Below are 20,771 nucleotides of genomic sequence, written 5' to 3'. Positions count from 1 at the left end.
ACACTTTGTAGTCTAGTATGCGGAACAGACTTTATTGATACCTAGGTTGAGGGATCAACCCAACCCGGATCAGAGAGTGGCTTTTCAGTTTCTGTATCTTTCAAGCCCTCTGAATTACTATTGAAAACCATGCTCCTTTATACATCATGTTTTGCCTACATCAAAGGTACATGTCATCGATAAGACCTCATGACGTATCTATTCCAAATCCTTTGAAGCCAGACTATTCATGTAAATAATTTCAGATGTCCAGCGTCCGCAGCATTTTGCTATTGTATTCATGTAATAGTTGTAGTTCTTTATTCCAAAGCTACTTCCCCTCAAATAAGGCTTCCTGACCCAACAGTTCCCAACATCTTTGAAGAACAGGCTTCATCATCAACCGATATTTTTCTATACTATAGCTAATGGATACCTCTACCTGGGTTTATTACCCTAGCCCCTAAAGTTACACTTTAATCACTCAAAGCTGACGTCATTACTGTCATGTATTTCTTTGCACAAGCACTTTACGTATCGGAAGACAAGCTATGCTTTCCTCTCACGACACTTCAAAGTCAAGCTGTTGATATTGGAAAGCCAATGCTCCATGATACGCAGAAGTTCAACTGTTAGGGGGAAAAATTGAGTCACGCCCCCGTTGGGGCACTAACTTTGTCGGGTATTAACACCCCTACGGTCAAAATTGAGTGGTAGCGCCCCAAGAAGGAAGCGGGGCGCTACTGGAAGCACCCCGCCTCCCTCGCGGGGTGCTAACGGGAGGCGCAAAGCAACCAAATGTTTCCCCCTTAATCTTTTAACTCTCCATGATGTCCAACAGTTGTGGTACAGGATTAAAAAAGGACAGGATCAGGTTCATCCGTGATGCTCCCCTGTGCTGCAGTCAAAGAGCCTGCAATACTCACGGTCCAAGAAAGAACTTGTATTTATATAGCACTTTCATGACCTCATGCTGTCCCAAAGGGTGTTACAGCCAAAGAAGTATTTGAAATGTATTCATTGTTGTAATATGGGGAAGCATGGCAACCAAGTTGTACACAGCAAGGGTCGCACAAATATAAATTATACAACTGACCAGATAATCTGTTTTGGTGATGTTGGTTGAGAAATAAATGTTGGAGAATTCCCTTGCTCTTCTTCGAACAGTGTCATGGAAACTTTTACATCCACCTCAAGAGGGCAGATGGGGCGTTGGTTTAAATGGCCCAGAAATTCGGGTCGGGGGCTTCCCGCGGGTGCAAGCCCCCGACCTACACTTACCTAGCGCGCCGGCAGTTGAGCTCTGGGCCTGCGTAGAATTCCTCTCTGAGGCCTGGCCCAGAGGCCGGCGCGCTGTGCTTGCGTGTCCCAGGGGCGTAGTTAGTGTGATGCGTCCCCTGGGATCACGTGAGCCATGGGCAGCCAGTCGGAGGAGGGAAAAGCCCATTCATAAGATTGACAGAAAGACCTGTCAAAACGTATGAATCCTGAGGGCCCAAAACAGTAGTTAACCTTCAAATAATTTTTTTTTTTAAATCACACTTTTTAAATAAACTATAAATTACATTAAATAACTATTTTAAACAATAATTTAAATTTTTGAAAAAAATAATTTTGTAAAAAAACGGGGCTAAAAATACACTTACCTTACTTTAAAGTATTTAAAAATAACAAACCTCTGGAAAAAATGTTTTAATTTTAATTAATTGACCACTTACCTTTTAAAATGCAGTCCTTATGCCTGGTTTTTACATTTCTAAAATCTAAAGACTTACCCTCACGGAAAAACCTGTAAAAAAAACGTAAGTTCAAAGCGCACGCGCAGACTCCCGCGCGCACGCGTTCGACCTCTGAATCCCTTCGTTCAGAGGATCGGAAGTGCCGGTTTCCCGCGCATGCGTAGTGCATGCAAGGAACCGGCACTTCCATCGGGTCCACGCGTGAGTACCCCGTGCGTACTCACGCGTTGGGACCCGAATTTCTGGGCCAATATCTCATCCAAAAGATAGCATCACCAACAGTGCGCCCTCTCAGCACTGCAATGAAGTGTCAGCTTGGATCATGTGCTCAAGTCCTGGAGTAGGACCTGAATCCACAACCTTCCGACGCATAGGCAAGAGTGCTGCTACTGAGCCATTCAACATTCAACAACCACAACAAGCAACAACTTGTATTTATATAGCGCCTTTAACGGAGTAAAACGTCCCAAGGCACTGACAGGAGTATTTAAAGACAAAAAGTTTGACACCGATCCACATAAGGATAAATTAGGGCAGGTGACCAAAAGCTTGGTCAAAGAGGAAGGTTTTAAGGAGCGTCTTAAAGGAGGAAAGAGAGGTAGCGAGGCAGAGAGGTTTAAGCAGGGAATTCCAGAGCTTAGGGCCCAGGCAACAGTAGGCACGGCCACCAAAGGTTGAGTGATTATAATCAGGGATGCACAAGAGAGTATAATTAGAGGAGCGCAGATATCTCGAGGGGGTTGTGGGGCTGAAGGAGATTACAGAGATAGGGAGGGGCGAGGCCATGGAGGGATTTGAAAACAAGGGGAGAATTTTGAAATCGAGGCGCTGCTTAACCGAGAGCCAATGTAGGTCAGCGAGCACAGGGGGTGATGGGCGAACAGGACTTGGTGCGAGTTAGGACACGGGCTGCCGAGTTTTGGATGACCTCAAGTTTACGTAGGGTAGAACGTGGGAGGCCAGCCAGGAGTGCATTGGAATAGTCAAGTCTAGAGGTAACAAAGGCATGGATGAAGTATTCAGCAGCGGATGAGCTGAGGCAAGGGCGGAGACGGGCGATGTTATGGAGGTGGAAGTAGGCGGTCTTTGTTATGCTGCGGATATGTGGTCGGAAGCTCATTTCAGGGTCAAATATGACACCAAGGTTTCGAACAGTGTTGTTCAGCCTCAGACAGATGTTAGGGAGAGGGATGGAGTCAGTGGCTAGGGAACGGAGTTTGTGGCAGGGACCAAAAACAATGGCTTCAGTCTTCCCAATATTTAATTGGAGAACATTTTTGCTCATAGCGTACTGGATGTCGGACAAGCAGTCTGACCATTTAGAGACCGTGGAGGGGTCGAGAGAAGAGGTGGTGAGGTAGAGCTGGGTGTCGTCAGTGTACATGTGGAAACTGACGCTGTGTTTTCAGATGATGTCGCCAAGGGGCAGCATGTTGATGAGAAATAGGAGGGGGCCAAGGATAGATCCTTGGGGGACACCAGAGGTAACGATGCGGGAGCGGGAAGAGAAGCCATTGCAGGTGATTCTCTGGTTACGATTAGATAGATAAGAATGGAACCAGGCGACTGCAGTCCCACCCAGCTGGACGGTGGTGGAGAGATGTTGGAGGAGGATGGAGTGGTCAACCATGTCAAAGGCTGCAGGCAAGTCAAGAAGGACGAGGAGGGATAGTTTACCTTTGTCACAGTCACAAAGGATGTCATTTGTGACTTTGACGAGAGCCGTTTCAGTACTGTGGCAAGGGTGGAAACCTGATTGGAGGGATTCAAACATGGAATTGCGGGAAAGATGGGCACGGATTTGGGAGGTGACAACACGTTCAAGGACTTTGGAGAGGAAGTGAGGTTGGAAATGGGGCGGTAGTTTGCAAGGACGGAGGGATCAAGTGTTGGATTTATGAGGAGGGGAGGTGATGATGGCAGATTTGAGTAAGAGAGGGACAGGAGAGAGAACTGTTAACAATATCAGCTAACATGGGAGCCAGAAAAGAAAGTTGGGTGGTCAGCGGTTTGGCGGGAACAGGGTTGAGGAAGCAGTAGGTCGGTCTCATGGACAAGATGAGCGCAGAGAGAGCATGAGGGGCGATCAGGGAGAAACTGGAGAAAGATGCAAGTTCAGGGTTAGGGCAGGGGGGAACCTTAGAGGAAGTTTGGCCCAGTGGGCTAAGGGAAGGAAGGGAAGTGGCAGAGGAAGTGAACGGATGGTCTCAATCTTAGAGACAAAGAAGTCCATGAGCTCCTCGTACTTGTTATCAGAAGTGAGGGTCATTCAGGCCACACTTGAAGAATGGCCGCTTGCTTGTGTCACAGGAGGGAAATCATTCATCAAGAAACTACTCGTGAAATAACGCTGGACGGCCAGCTGGTGGCGCCATCCAAGGAGTATAATTACTCGGGCGTTGGCCCAGCTTTGCAGGGACATTTTGTTAGACAAGGAACTAGTGAAGTACAACTAGACCTCCATGTTCTGAAACAAGTTGATTAAAGCCTTGCTTTATACTCAAACCAAGTGTGTAGTGAGTTTTATTATGTCACTGACACCTGTGGAACTTTATCTCAAAGTAAGGTGCAACTTTCAGGGAGAACATTTGGAGGGAAAGGGAAGTTGGAAATCCATGCACTTAAATCAGTCTCTAAACGAGTAGGGTAGTGGCTATGTTACAGAAGTAGTTACCCACAGATTGTAATCCCACCATGAAAATTTTTTAAATTCAATAAATCTGATCATTTGTGTGCTGGAACCAGAAAAGAAAATGCCCACAAAAGCTGCTGGATTGTTGAAAAAAAAACAGCTGGTCCTTCAAGGAAGGGAACCTGCTGCCCCAGTCTGGCTGATGTGTGACTACAGTCGACACTGTGGTTGACTCTTAATATCCTCTGAAGTGTCACTTGGTTCTACACAACCAGGGGGATGAGCAATCAATGCAGCGTTGCCCACACCCTGAAAGCAATGAGCTGTAAGATTAAAATAATAAAATGCAACTACACTCCTGAATTCATACCTTTCCTGCTAAATCCCACATCCTACGTGAATTATTTTCCGGAGCCTCAGAAAAGGTATTTGTTGTGAATAGAATATCACACCAGCAGCAGTGCGTTCTAAAGACATTACTCACACAAGGCAGATTCCTAATTAATGCACACCCACGGTGCTCCTGATTGGCAAGATTTTCTCACCCCTGAAAAATTCGCAGCGGTCGTGCAAAGTAATCAGGAACTATAGTTTTTATTTACTACATAAGGTAGATTTTGCGAGTTCACATTGCCAAGCACATAAAATTGCGCGTTTTTTTATGCCGTGGCTCAGTGGGTAGCACCCTCTCGCCTCTTGAGTCAGAAGGTTGTGGGTTCGAGTCCCACTCCAGAGATTGGAGCACAAAAATCTAGGTCTGACACTCCAGCGCAGCGCTGAGGGAGGTGCTGCACTGTCGGAGGTGCTGTCTTTCAGATGAGATGTTAAACAGACGTCCCGTCTGCTCTCTCAGGTGGACGTAAAAGATCTCATGGCACTATTTCGAAGAAGAGCAGGGGGAGTTCTCCCCGGTGTCCTGGGGCCAATATTTATCCCTCAATCAACATAACAAAAAACAGATACTCTGGTCATTATCACTTTGCTGTTTGTGGGAGCTTGCTGTGCGCAAATTGGCTGCCGCATTTCCCACATTACAACAGTGGCTACACTTCAAAACGTGCTTCATTAGCTGTAAAGCACTTTGGGATGTCTGGTGGTCGTGAAAGGCGCTATAGAAATGCAAGTCTTTCTTTTATTCATTTTCTTTGACCACTTTAATTTATGAGTTATAAAAATATTCGAGATGGGGAACAAAAGGCTGTTTGACTGGGCGGGGCTGTTGGAGGTGGGTGGTCATGTGATGAAAGCCTCTAGGAAGACGTCCAATTAGAGTTGGCAACACTACCTCGCATAATGAGAAACCGCGAAACTGTTGCCCTCGATTTTCCATGAACTTGGAAAATTGGCCCTAAAAGGTGCGTGCCCTGATCTAAATATTCACAAAACGACCATATTTTCAAATGAGCAACAATAATGAAAAGATGTCACGCTCTCTGGTCAGAATGCACCTTCAGGACGGTTTTCCAAGATCGGGAGCCTGGCAGTAGAGAGGTTCACCCGCTGGCTGCCCATGTTGCGGGTGGGTTGACCGCAATTTTCTGGCCAATTGGTGAAGATCCCTGCCAACGTTACCCCCTTAAGTACAATGTTCAGTTTTAGTCACCGAGACATCAGGGAGTCCGTACAGAGGCGTTGAATAAAAAAGACTTGCATTTCTATAGCGCCTTTCGTGACCACCGGACGTCCCAAACGTTTTACAGCTAATGAAGTACTTTATTTTTTAAGTGTAGTCAATGTTGCAATGTAGGTAAACACAGCAGCCAATTTGCACACTGCATGCCCCTACAAACAGCAATGTGATAATGACCAGATCTGTTTTAGTGATGTTGAATGAGGGATAAATATTGGCCAGGACACCGGGGAGAACTCCCCTCCTCTTCTTCTGAATAGTGCCATGGGATCTTGTACGTCCACCTGAGAGAGCAGACGGGGCCTCAGTTTAGCGGCTCATCCGAAAGACGGCACCTCCGACAATGCAGCGCTCCCTGGAGTGTCAACCTAGATTTTTATTCTCAATTCTCTGGAGTGGGACTTGAACCCACAACCTTCTGACGAGGGTGCTACCAACTGAGCCACAGCTGACACTGTAAGTAGGTGGGCGCATCACAGCCTCGCCCAAACCTGTCCTCACTTAACATCCACACTTCCAACAGCCTTTGTTAAATAGTAATGAGGACTGGCCGATTTTTCCCCTTTCCAGTCCCAGGTACTCAAGCCAATTGTAGCTCACCAATTACTGCCCGAGCCAAGGTAGCCTAATGCAGGCATCAAATCTGGGGCCTTCCTGGTCTCTACAGCTCAGTTCCGCACTGGGCAGTGCACTTACCAACCGAGCGTTCAGCGGAATCCCAGCCCAATTATTTTCAATCCAGTTTTGTTGCACTTCTTCCCGTTCAGCAAATGCAGTTGGCTGGAAGTCCCTGCTAACACACACGCACACAAACGCACACAAACATGAACGCACGCACAATTTTTTTTAATTATGAAAGATTTTGATAGAGTGAATACAGAGAGAGTGTTTCCACTTGTGGGGAAGAGCATAACTAGAGGCCATCAATATAAGATAGTCACCAAGAAATCAAATAGGGAATCCAAAAGAAACTTCTTTACCCAGAGGATGGTGAGCTTGCTTAGGCAGTCCCTCGGAACCGAGGATGACTTGCTTCCACATTAAAAATGAGTTCACAGGTGACTGATGAGTCCAATGCGGGACCTACAGTCTCTGTCACAGGTGGGGCAGACAGTGGTTGAAGGGGCGGGTGGGTGGGGTGCTTGGGTTGACGTGCACTCCTTGCGCTGCCTGCACTCGGCTTTCGCTTGCTCCCGGCGAAGGGGCTCGAGGTGTTCGGCGCCTTCCCGGATGCTTCTCCTTCACTTTGTGCGGTCTTGGGCCAGGGATTCCCAGGTGTCGGTGGGGATGTTACACTTTTTCAAGGAGGCTTTGAGGGTGTCCTTGAAGCATTTCCTCTGCCCACCTGGGGCTCTCTTGCCGTGCCGGATAGTGAGAATGTGGAACTCGCTGCCACAGGGAGTGGTTGAAGTGAATAGTATAGATGCATTTAAGGGGAGGCTAGAGAAGCAAATGAGGGAGAAGGGAATAGAGGGTTATGCTGACAGAGTTAGCTGAGAAAAGACGGGAGGAGGCTCGAGTGGAGCATAATCGCCGGCATGGACTGGTTGGGCCGAATTACCTGTTTCTGTGCTGTAAATCCTATGTAATCCTATATAATTTTCAATACGATCACAGCTTAGTGATCAGGAGCAGGAACCCTGCCCAGTTTCTGCACTCTCTGGCAAGGGCAGACATTGGCCAACTATACTATCTACTGCTGCCCTGGCCAAGATTAGCCAGCTCGGCACAGACCAGTGCTTTAACCTGCAACCTTACAGCTTGGACCTTACTCACAGGGTCTTTGGAGAAGTCAAACTCTGACAAAAAAAAAGTTATTACTTCGATCATCCCTTTGTCTTTCTATTTTTACTGATTTAGTTCAGGAGCGTAGAAGCCTTTTGCCTTCGTTGATCAGTCAGATGCATACAATGAAGTCCCATGGGCCACGTAGAGGAGTAGGAATGCCAATCGGTGAATATGCTCAAGCTACATTCTAGCGCCTGTGGAATTTCTGCCTTGTTTGGTTTAAATCCACGCTCCCATTAATTTGCATATATCTCAAGTTGCTAATCTCGGTGTCCTGATTTGGGATTTATTCGCCAACGAGGTAACAGCACTAAGAACAGCCCTTTCCAAACATCCAGGCCGACAATATTGAGGCAGGACAAATCAGCAAAGACAAAATATATCAGCACAAGTAGAACAGAGTTTACTGGGTTTCCTGGGGGAGATTACCAGGGCTGGAGGGCCAAGGTTGCCCCAGGAGTCGTAGTTTCAACTCTTCTAATTAAGCCGAGTACTTTCTTAAAGCGTGCATACCACGCACGTCACTGAAGGAGCGGAGTTCATTAAAGTGTCACAGGGAATGAAACGCCCAACTTTTAGTCACTGTTTAATCCGGGTGGATTCCCCGCTCAGGCCCGAGTTAAAATTACAGCCGGGTCTCAATGATGTCATCGGGCCGCAACATGCTATGTAAAGAAGGACCCCGCTGGCTCCGGGCGCCCGTCCTTGCCGCCTGCTCAGGAGAGCGGGTTAAAATTGCAGACGTTGCGATCGTGGCGGCTTTCGGACAGGTACGAGCCCAGGGCAATTTTATCTGCCCGCCCGCCCAGGTTTCTGCTGAGCGAGTAGGGCTAAAATTGCCCACACATCTTTGCGGCAGTTACTTCAGCCCATCTCAGTAGCAGGTTTCTCCAGCTCAGGTCTCCAACCTCTGGCCCTCACCCCTCTCCCTGTTTAACACAAACATTTTCACCTACAAAAGGTACAAAAAAAAAATCAGAATTCTCAGTAATTACTTTTTTCTTTAACGGGGTCCTGATCACGACTCAGTGACTCCTTTGTAAAGTGTGGAGGTCAAGTGAGATTCCCTTAAGATTTTAAACTATTAATCATACCCCGAAAACAAGTCTGCTTTGTCACGGGAGTAGGAGAACAATTGGAGGGAAAAACCCTAGTGTATGGACTCAGAAGATAGAACGTTTTACTCAAATCCCAATGGATCTCTGGGCAGATATTTCCTGGCAGTTGTTCTTCTGTCTTTCGTTTTGAAATAACGAGTTAAAAAAATTAAATATATCACACCAGTAAATCTTCGGCAGCACCTCCCAAACCCCTGACTTCTACCACCTAGAAGGACAAGGGCAGCAGGCGCATGGGAACACCACCACCTCCAAGTTCCCCTCCAAGTCACACACCATCCTGACTTGGAAATATATCGGCCGTTCCTTCATCGTCACTGGGTCAAAATCCTGGAACTCCCTCCCTAACAGCGCTGTGGGAGCACCTTCACCACACGGACTGCAGCGGTTCAAGAAGGGGGGCTCACCACTACCTTCTCAAGGGCAATTCGGGATGGGCAATAAATGTTGGCCTTGCCAGCGACGCCCACATCCCAGGAATGAATTTTTTTTTTTTAATGCAGCATCCAGTGTGCTGCTGGTTCACACGGATCAGGAGGGTTCTAGATTTGATTGCCAGTCTGTGCTGAGCTTGCTGATCTCTGACAGGGTTGACGTTCTCGATTGCTGTCTGCTGGAAAGTGTGTTGGATGAGAACAGTACGAGGCTCAGCTGCAGTGACCCACAAAGATGAATAGCCTGCTGACATTTACTGTCTAGGCTCGCACATAAAAGCATAGCGTTTTACAGCACACAAGGAGAACAATTGACTCATCGTGCCTATGCTGACTCTCTGAACGAGCTAACCACTTAGTCCCATTTCCCTGCCCTTTCCATATACCCTTTTTTTTCCTTTTTCAAATATTGATCCATTTGCCTTTAAAAGCTACTTATAGATTCTGCTGCCACCACTGTTTCTGGTCAGGCATTCCTCGTCCTGAAAACCCACAGTGTAAAAAAAAATTCCTAATCGCTCCTTTCATTCTTTGGGTGATGATCTTAAATTTATGCCCTCCAGTTATCAACGCACTGAGCAGTGGGAACAATTTTCCCTATTAACAGTATCAACTATAAACACATGAGGAACGGCATCAATACATCAGTAGTAGGGAAAATGCGAGAATCTATTATTTGGGACATGGTAACAGGGCACTTAGAAAATAATAATAGGATTGGGCAGAGTCAACACGGATTTATGAAAGGGAAACCGTGTTTGACAATTCTGTTAGAGTTTTTTGAATGTATAACTAGCAAATTAGATAGGGGGGAACCAGTGGATGTGGTGTATTTGGATTTTCAGAAGGCATTCGATAAGGTGCCACACAAGAGGTTATTAAACAAAATTAGGGCTCATGGGATTGGGGGTGATATACTAGCATGGATTGAGGATTGGTTAACGGACAGAAAACAGAGAGTAGGAATAAATGGGTCATTTTCGGGTTGGCAGGCTGCAACTAGTGGCGTACCACAAGGATCAGTGCTTGGGCCTCAGCTAGTCACAATCTACATCAATGATTTGGATGAGGGGACCAAATGTAATATATCCAAGTTTGCTGATGATACAAAGCTGGGTGGGAATATAAGTTGTGAGGAGGATGCAAAGAGGCGTCAAGAGGATATAGACAGGCTAAGTGAGTGGTCAAGAATATGGCAAATGGAATATAATGTGGAGAAATGTGAAGTTATCCACTTTGGTAGGAAAAATAGAAAAGCAGAGTATTTTTTAAATGGTGAGAGATTGGGAAATGTTGGTGTTCAGAGGGACCTGGGTGTCCTTGTACACGAATCACTGAAAGTTAACATGCAGGTACAGCAAGCAATTAGGAAAGCAAATGATATGTTGGCCTTTATTACAAGAGGATTTGAGTATAAGAGTAAAGGGCCTAGAAATTCGGTGGAGCCCCAAACGGGGCGCCAAGCTCGCCTGGGTGCTGGAATTACCACTGCGATCGGAGCCGTTGCGCCCGCCAGAAATTCAGCTTGAGCGCCCCAAGAGGGACGCGGGGCGCTGCTCGAGGCACCCCGCGTCCCTCTTGGGGCGCTGAAACTGAATATCGCAGCGCAACGTGCCGCAGCACCACACGCTGCGGCACGGCGCGCTGCAGTACTGCAGGCCTTCCTCCCCTTCTTAAGGGGGAGGGGCCTGCACCAGTGCGATGACCGATCACGAGTGCCGGCCAAAGAGCCCGGCATCGAGGAGAAGTGCCGGGCTCTCGGGACACAGCCGGCACTGCCCGGGGGGGGGAGGGGGGGATCAGGAGGCCGGGGACAGAGGTGCTGGCAGGCAGCCACCGGAAAAAATGGCCGCCCCACACCACCACAGGTAGGTCCTGTGAACCGGGCGCAATTTGCGAACGGCATTACAGAGGCGGGCGCTACCAAATATCGCGATCGGGGCGGTAGCGGGGCGCTGCGCACACTGATGACGTCATCGGTGGCGACGCAGCGCTACAGGCTAACGCCGCCATTAGCGCCCCGCTAAATATCGCGGGAGGCGTGGCCAGTGGCGCTAAAGCCACTGAGTGCCCTCTTTAGGCGCTAATTGGTGGCGCAGCCCACCGAATTTCTAGGCCAAGATGTCTTACTGCAATTATATAGGGCCCTGGTGAGACCACACCTGGAGTATTGTGTATAGTTTTGGTCTCCTTACCTAAGGAAGGACATACTTACCATAGAGGGAGTGCAACAAAGGTTCACCAGACTGGTTCCTGGGATGGGGGGCTTGTCCTATGAGGAGAGATTGACTAGGCCTATATTGTCTGGAGTTTAGAAGAATGAGAGGTGATCTTATTGAAACATACAAAATTTTTACAGGGCTTGACAGAGGAGATGCAGGGAGGATGTTTCCCCTGGCTGGGGAGTCAAGAACCAGGGGTCACAGTCTCAAAATAAGAGGTCGGCCATTTAGGACTGAGATGAGGAGAAATTTCTTCACTCAGAGGGTGGTGAATCTTTGGAATTCTCTACCCCAGAGGGCTATGGAGGCTCAGTCGTTGAGTATATTCAAGACAGAGATCGATAGATTTTTGGATATTAAGGGAATCAAGGGATATGGGGATAGTGCAGGAAGGTAGAGTTGAGGTAGAAGATCAGCCATGATCTTATTGAATGGTGGAACAGGCTCAAGAGGCCAAATGGCCGACTCCTGCTCCTATTTCTTATGTTCTTACAGCCTCTTAGGTGAGGTTACTAAATAAGCTGCAAGCCCCCATGAAACAGTTCCCCAGTTTTTCTTCAGGAGGAAACTGGTCAGGGGAAGAAAGTTACACAAAACACAGAAGAGACTGAGCGAAGCATGCCACGGAAGCACATTCCTATGTAATCAATAAACCAAAAGGCTGGGCAAATCTAGTTTGACCAAGAGAAATGGCCAGGCACAACAAAACAAGCACAAAACTTGCATTTATATAGCCGGCCGCCAGACATCCCAAAGCGCTTTACAGCCAATGAAGTACTTTTTGAAGTGCAATGTGGGAAACGTGGCAGCCAATTTGCGCACAGCAAGCTCCCATAAACAACAATGTGAGACTGACCAGATAATCTGTTTTAGTGATTGTTGGTTGAACGATAAATATTGGCCAGGACACCCGGGATAACTCCCCTGCTCTTCTTCGAAATAGTGCCATGGGATCTTTTACATCCACCTGAGAGGGCAGGCTCAGTTTAACATCGCATTCGAAAGATGGCACCTCTGACAGTGCAGCACTCCCTCAGCACTACACTGGGAGTGTCAGCCTAGATTTTTGTGGTCAAGTCCCTGTGAGTGGGATTTGAACCCACAACCGTCTGACTCAGAGGCGAGGGTGCTACCCACTGAGCCACAGCCACAGCCGGCCAGCCTTCAGTAGGGACACAAGAGCTCCCCCTTTGCTTAACTTAACAACTGTGCTGCACAGACCAGGAAGGTTGACAAGTTTGATCGCTGATCAATGCTGAGTTAGTTGATCTCAACCAGGGCAACAGTTGGGATGCTACAATTGGCTCAAATTCCTAGGGCAAAGGAGGAAAGCAAAAAAGAGAAGAAAAAAAAACAGCTCCCTGCTTCCAATTATCATCCAGTAACTCCGGCTGAAAAATGTGCTTGTGTGGATATCGGGTGAGGAGGGTAGGATCGGGGTTTGACCGTGATGCCTCCTTCCCACATTCAAATAGCCTGCTGACAGTCACACTCACAAGGCTCAGGCCTGAAGAATGGTCAACTAGACGAGGCACTAGAGGCCACCAGTGGAGCCATCGCCCAGAGCCAGAGCTTCCAGAAGAGATGGAAGGGAGAATATTTGAGGGGGGGGGGAAACACCATCAGACTTTTTAAATTATTATTTAAATTTAATGGAGCAGCACCTTTGTGAAAAATAACCAGTCTTTACCTTGTCTAAAAAGTAGCAAAATGATGTAATTCAAGCTGAAATGCACCAGCACACCAAACAATTATCATCACACCAACCCTACATTATAACAGTGACCACACTTCTAAAGTAAATTGGCACTTTGGAATGTCCCAAGGTCATGAAAGGCTCCATATAAATGCAAGTCTTTCTTTCTTTCTTAGCTCTTTTCCAACAAATAAAGGTTTGCCAAGCACTTTTCACAAAGACATTACTGATTCCAATGACCATTTTAGAACCTGTGTGCTACATACACTTTAGGGGTCACTTTTTGACATTTCGGATAGCCTCGCGGGTCGGAAATTCGGGTGAGCGATTTACCAACCAACTGTTCCAGTATACAGAGGAATGTTAAAGAGCCCATGTCACTATTCAAAGACGAGCAGGGAGTTCTCCCAGTGTCCCAGCCAACATCCCTTCCTCAACCCACAGCATCATAAACTAGTCTCACCTTGAATATCTCTTAATGTCTCTTCTTTCATCCCCTCCCCCATTTCCCAACCCCCAAACTGCCTTTTGTTTCATTTCCTGCCCTTTTCTCTCAGTTCTGTAGAAGGGTCTTCGACCCAAAACGTTGACTCTATTTCTCTCTCCACGGATGTTGCCTGACCTGCTGAGTTTTTCCAGCATTTTCTGTTGTTATTTCGGATTTCCAGCATCCGCAGTATTGTGCTATCATCATAAGCTAGTTATTCATCTCATTGCCCGTTGTGGAATCTTGTTGTGCACAAAGTATTTGCCTACGTCACAAGATCAACTACACTTCAAAGTAATCCATGGCATGTGAAGCGAATTGGGATGCAAGTCTTTGTAATATGACATGGAGCAATTTCACCCCATTGCTGTTTCCAAAATCCAATCATATTGTGTTACAGGTATTAGGGGGTTCATTTTAATCTGACTCACTGGATGGGAAACCCACGGGATCGGGTGGAATGGCGGATTTGCATCCCGCCCAATATTACTCTCCGTTGATTTCAATGAAGAGTATCAGGTGGGGTGTAAAAGCAGCGACGCACCCGATCCCGGCAGTTTCCCAATAGGTGGATTGGGTTAAAATTGCCCCCCAAGTTTTTCATCGCTTCAGCGTTATATTTACAGTGGTAGATTTAATGAATTAGAGCTCTCGGCACAGAACTTTGCCTAACGGGAGCACATATTAGGAACGGAGGTCTTTGCGCCCCATGCGTTAATAGACAGAAAGTTGTACACGACCCGCTAACCTCTGCACTTGAATTCCTGATAAATGTTGCCATCATTGCCAAACAATGCCAGGAGCGTCGATTTGTAAGATCTGCCCTTACTGGCACTCCAGAGCCATACCTGTGCTTTAGTCCCATGTGATCACAAGGAAGAAAGAACTTGCATTTATGTAGCCTAAGGTCAAGTACTTTTTGAACTGTAGGCGCTTGTAATGTCGGAAACACAAACAGCAACGTGATAATGACCAGATAGTCTGTATTAGTGATGTTGGTTGAGGGATAAATATTGCCCAGTAGACCGGGGAGAACTCCCCTGCTCTTCCTCCAATAGTGCCATGAGAGGGAAGACGGGGCCTCGGTGATGTGCCTCAATGAATCCGAGGCTTGACGTTAACGGAGCAAAGCAAGGCTTTTATTAACTAAGAAAGTAATACACAGTGGAGAAGTGTCTCCCATCCAAAGATCTGCTGCACTGTCTGTGAGACAGTGCAGCCTGCTTATGTAGTGGCCAGGTATGGGCGGAGCCCTACACACAATACAGTACCGGAGGGGAAATGAAACTGAAACTAAACTAAACACAGAGAATACAGTGCCTGAGAACACAGAGAATACAGTGCCTGATGAACGGCATATTTCATCACACTCGGTTTAGTGTCTCATCTGAAAAACGGCACCTCCGACAGTGCAGCGTACCTCAGTACTGCACTGGGGTGTCAGCCTAGATATTGTGCTCAAGTCTCTGGACTTCAACCCACGACCCTCTGACTCTGAGGCAAGAGTGCTGCTGCTGAGCCAAGGCTGACACTTATACTCTAACTCAGAGGAGGAAATGCTACCACTGATTCACGGCTGACTCCTACACTGAGATTCTTCTCCAGTTTTATTCACCAAGTATTGCTTATCAGGAGCGACAGTCATTCATTTTGCCTTTAAAATGTGATCTATTTTGATGTATTTCACTCTTAAAAAAACAGACACTGCTCCATGTTTAACTGAGTTTGCAATCTGTATCAGTCTTTCTGATCATCAGCGTGACTCCCAGCATTTCTCTGATGTTGGCAGTTCAGTTCAGAGTGTAGGTAAGCCCTAAGCCTACCATCATTAGTCAGCTTTTGTGACATGTTCCCTTGCGCATGCTGCCAGTGTCAAACAATAGGAGCAGCGACATCCGAACGTCATGCTCGCAGGTCCCTAAAGCCTGGTTCTGCTAGCCTGCGCCTGAGCTCTCTAGATTTGGGTACGTGAGATGTGTGCCTACAGGGAGAGAGTGCGCACTCCATATCAGGTAAACAGATCTCTACAGGTGTAGATTTTGCAGCAGTTTCTTCAACATGATGATGGATTTTCCCATGTGCTAGGTGCCTGATTAATCAAAAAACACACAAGTAAGTAGGCAACAACGTGCACTTGGGCACCAAAGTTTTGCTTTAGGGACAGGTACAACAAGAACCTTTAGAACCAACAATCACTTTTTGATCTCAACCCCACTGACTCCGGTCAAGAGTCCAACATTCTAGTGTGCTAACTATCTCAAACATACTGGGATTATATAAATAACAATCCAGATTCAGAAAGGAGGCTCTGAAAATGGTGCCAAATTTAAGAGACATTTGTTCTCCAAACCAAACAGCAACATGGGATCAGAGGTGAACAATCAATACAGAATCTCACTCTGTGGATTTTAGTCTATCAAAAGATTGGCAACAAGAAATCTGATCAATGCAATCTGTAAGGCTGATCCTGCTCTTAAATCCAATAAAATGGGTTAAAGACTCTCAAACATGCATTTAATATTAAAGAACTGAAGTTCTCCTTACTGATAGTTACACAAATTGATAATCAAACACATTTTAATAAATGACATTCATGCTTTATTTAATCAATAGTGTGTATACATATATATTAAATGGATTTGCCATGCTGGAAATTGTGTTGGCCTCTCAATCACAGGAAGGGTATTAAGGGGGTGAAATTGGTCTTTGCCAATATCGCAAAATGGACGATAGCAAAATTGTTAGCCCATTTTACACCACGCCCAATCGTCTATTCTATTGACTTCACTTAGAAAAGAAAATCAGGCACGGTGTAAAACAGGTTGCCAATTCATTATTGTTCATTCCGCGCTATTTTTCAAGACCTATTTCAACCCCTATGTTTCCTGAGAGGGTAGGTGGCCAACCAAGATGATTCTAGTCATCAGGAGTTTAAGCTGTGAGAAAAGGTTAAGGAAGTTGAGGTTTGGGTAATCTAATGGAGTCTTCAAGATTACGAAGAGGATTGACCCAGATAAATTGTTTACAGTGCTGGAGGGTTCAGGGTAGAGGGGGTGGCAAGTTAAAAAAGAGGAAGTCCGGTGTACGAAAAGTGTCAGACAGAACCCTTTCACCCAAAGGGTAACAAGTTTGAGGAACAAATTACAACAGCACTGAAGAAGAATGTCCAAATGGTTTGAAGACCCAACTTCATGCATATTTGTTGATAGAAAAGGATTGAAGGATATATCAAGACGACACGTAGGTGGGATGTGTCTATCAAAAGGCGACCTAATGACTATTCCTGTTCCTGACATGGAATGCCAGAGATGTGGTATAATCACTGACATGCACAATACGCCTGCTGTTCACTATTGCAGTTACATTTTAAATCTTTAAATAAAAAGATACGGAAATGAAAACCCAATGAAGTAATTAAGGAAGTTAACAAAGAGCTGCAGGTTGGAGTAAGGGACAAGAATTTAAATTGAAAATCCTCCGTGCGCTAATCATCAGTTCATTATAAAGCAGAGGGAGCCCATCATTGCATTGCTATTATTTCTACAACGATCTAATTCTGCATTTTGAGAAACCGAGGTAAAGGGCCAAGCCTGATAGCGCAGGACACCAGCAAGGTTGAAACGAATAGGAAAGAAGCCAAGATAAATCAAGAAGCAGAGATTAGGTGATGCCGAGCTTGCGTTTCTAAAAGCTGAAAATGACCGGTTAACTCCAGCACATAAATCGTATTCTCAACAGTGTACCTGTTGCAATTAAAACTTTTCTAAAGAAAATATATATATATACACTAGGGCAGCGACGATTAGCTAAATCTTAAACCCAAGGAGGGACAGGACAGGGGCATAAAGCCCACTGTGCACACATGCAAAAATGGGTCCAACCAAGTACAGTATATGCGAAATAAGGAATCGGTTCAGTCAGGCATGCATGATACAGGAAAACAGGGTCAATCACAGATGTTTAAACTACGAAAGGAGCACCCCCAAAAATAAGTTTTCTCCCAAATGTTAGGAGAAGTCAGACAGAACTTGGTCACCCAAATGCTAAGCGCATCCCCCTTGTGCATTCCTGAAATGCTAAGTGCGTCCCCTTAAGACATTTCAGAAGGGGCAAAACAATCGCACTGTTGCAAAATAGTAAATTGCTGGGCTGACACTAGTCAACTGCATTTTGTTTTAAAGGCAGCAATGAAAATTAAAATATTTCTGACCGGTGTTGAGAGTATCAGATTTACTGGCCAGCCATCCCTGACCCTGGAATGGCAGTCGCCCTAATATTGGCACACACAACTCAGAAATAATTCCCCTATATACAGTAATATAGCTTTCGCACTGGATTATAAAGCCACTCGCTTCCTGACTAGAAACCATGCCATACAGAAAAAAAACAGACCCACATCAAACATCTGGCAGCTGCAGCTTCTAAAATGGTAGGTGACATTATATAAAGCAAAATAATGAGAGAAACAGTTGGGATAGTGTTTGTGCAAGTGTTTTCATGCAAAGAGCTCGTTACTACACATTGTACCATTTGGTAAACAAGGCTTTTAAGCAGTAAAGCAGAAAATTGGTTTAAAAATTGCACAGCTATGGATCACATTGTAAATGTTTATCTGTAACATATCAGCCGGTAAATGTTCTGTCTCAAACAAACACAGTAACCCACATCTGGGCTCTTTGCTCACATTTCCCTCATTCATAGAGAAACCAGTCCAAATGCCCTGTGATGAACTACAACCTTGGATGTAACATGCATTGTTTATAACCAGCCATTAACACAGGAACCAGCAAACACGTCCCTCTCTGTAACACACCCCTTGCCATAATACTCACAAACCACAACCTCTCACAGAATACACATCCTTTATGGCTTCTTCATTTATAGAAATAAAATCTTATACGGTGCATCTCCTCGGCTACAGCACAAGCTCTAACATAACGTGCAAAGATTCAGCCTCGCTCACTGAGAGGGAAACTATGTATGAATAAAAATTAAATATCTGTAACACATCCCTTGTTATACACAGGCTTTTAGTATAGTTGGACTCCGAAATAGATAGGGTCTACTGGTTAAAAGGGTCAGCTTTTACAGTTAAAAGTTGATGGGGAAAAATCTTCCAAAGTCCCAAGCATTGGGCTTTCATTAAGAAGAGGAGGAAAGTAGGGAACAATACAAAAAGCAGCAGTGGCTGCTACATTCGTATAAAGGGATTATTCTCTTTGTGGTAAAGTGTTTGGCAAATCTGCAACGCCGGGAAATAAATTGCACCAAATCTTGTCGTTACGTTGCACAAAAAAATAAAGCCCTCGTCGTTGGATCACTTGCGCGGGATGTCACGGTGAAAGAAAGGAATAATGCACGGCCGTTCTCCCTCCTAAGGAAGGACTAAAGACGGTGCCTCTTTAAACTAAGCTGCGATTGTGAGCGACGCTTCTCGAACCAATGCAACTTGTAATCCTTCAAACTGAGCAATGTTAACGAAACGGTGAACCTACTACATCTGCTTTAATAGCCAGAATGCACTTAAATTATCCTATCTGAATTTACAATAAATAGGATAATGATTTCTTGGGTTAAAATTGACTCTTAAACACCTACACACACCTTTTTTTTAAAAAAAGGAAAGAGAAATTGTGATTAGGGTTCAACTTGATGAAAACCCTACGTATTAGGTTAAATAAAATGAAAGCAGATTTAACTATAAATAAATCATGACAGAATTTTTTTCTGCCAATCAGTGTAAAAGAAAAAAACATTGAGTGACGACATTTTAAATGTAATTTTAATCAAATACCTTTGTGCCTTGATTAATTCAAGTCTTTTAATTTAATCGTCATTTTCACTGAAAAAATACAGGTTGATCAATATTGCCAATTTAAAAAAAACTATAAAGAAACCGAATAGAAAATATTAAAAATATTAATGCTAAGGAATTAATTTTTTTAATCTATTAATATCAGACTCTATGATTTCCCATTAACTGCTATGCTACCCTATGCTGTAGGTGGTGCTGATGCTGTTCAAACCTTTGTGCATGCCTGTGAATCGGTCCTTCAGCACAGTTAACTCATATATCTTCCCAAATTCCTCAAAAAGGGGCTTCAGGTCATTCTCCTCCAGGTTCCGTGGGATCTGGCCAATGAACAGCTTAATGGCGTCGTGGTCCTTCATCTGGCTGTGGCTGTGCTGGAGATCAGCTCCGTTCATGGGCTTTAGCTGGTGCTGGGGTGGCTGCTGCTGCTGCTGCTGTTGTTGCTGTTGCTGCTGCTGAGCTCTGTCTGCCTCTCTCAGTCTGGCCATCGCTAACCAACAGAATGAAGAACACAGGAGGCACCACTCAGCTGTAGAGAAAAAAAAAGACTTCCTGTTACAGCCTGTGTGCTCAGTGGTGACACCCCTTGAGGACTGGCTGTCTGGAAAAAAGCAGTTTGTATATTCCCATTCAGATTAGCAGCAAGCAGGGTTTGCAGAGATCGCTCTTAATTAACCCTTGGAAGCTGGAATTCCTTTCTTTTTTTTTGAGCTTCTATCGAAAACTTTTGCACAATGTGGTTGAAAGCAAGTACAGCCTAACAAGAAATGCAAAAATCTTCTTCTTCTCTTAGGCAGTCCCTCGGAACCGAGGATGACTTGCTTCCGCACTAAAAATGAGTTCTCAGGTGACTGATGAGTCCAATGCGGGACCTACAGTCTCTGTCACAGGTGGGGCAGACAGTGGTTGAAGGGGCGGGTGGGTGGGGTGCTTGGGTTGACGTGCGCTCCTTGCGCTTGGCTTCCGCTTGCTCCCGGCGAAGAGACTCGAGGTGTTCGCCGCCTTCCCGGATGCTTCTCCTCCACTTTGTGCGGTCTTGGGCCAGGGATTCCCAGGTGTCAGTGGGGATGTTACACTTTTTCAAGGAGGCTTTGAGGGTGTCCTTGAAGCGTTTCCATGCCCACCTGGGGCTCTCTTGCCGTGCCGGAGCTCCGAGTAGAGCGCTTGCTTTGGGAGTCTCGTATCGGGCATGCGGACAATGTGACCCGTCCATCGGAGCTGATTGAGCGTGGTC

General features: G+C 45.7%; 1 protein-coding gene across 3 annotated transcripts in view; it reads right to left on the bottom strand.

Moving 5' to 3' along the window:
- Window positions 1-20,097, bottom strand: part of LOC147108053 (CUGBP Elav-like family member 4) — a 520,783-nt gene extending 500,686 nt beyond the window's left edge. For all 3 annotated transcript variants that reach the window (XM_086004501.1, XM_086004503.1, XM_086004502.1), the window contains exon 1: window positions 19,752-20,097. In XM_086004501.1, the coding sequence (XP_085860627.1) occupies window positions 19,752-20,025 (274 nt within the window). In that variant the 5' untranslated portion in view covers window positions 20,026-20,097. The remainder of the gene's footprint in view (window positions 1-19,751) is intronic.
- Window positions 20,098-20,771: the final 674 nt, after the last annotated feature.

The sequence above is a fragment of the Somniosus microcephalus genome, chromosome 13 (genome assembly GCF_052327205.1).
Source record: "Somniosus microcephalus isolate GS21.2 chromosome 13, FLI_Smic_1.0, whole genome shotgun sequence".
Classification (NCBI taxonomy): Eukaryota; Metazoa; Chordata; class Chondrichthyes; order Squaliformes; family Somniosidae; genus Somniosus; species Somniosus microcephalus.
Note: the sequence above shows the minus strand (reverse complement) of the source record. Positions and strands in the feature narration are given on the sequence as shown.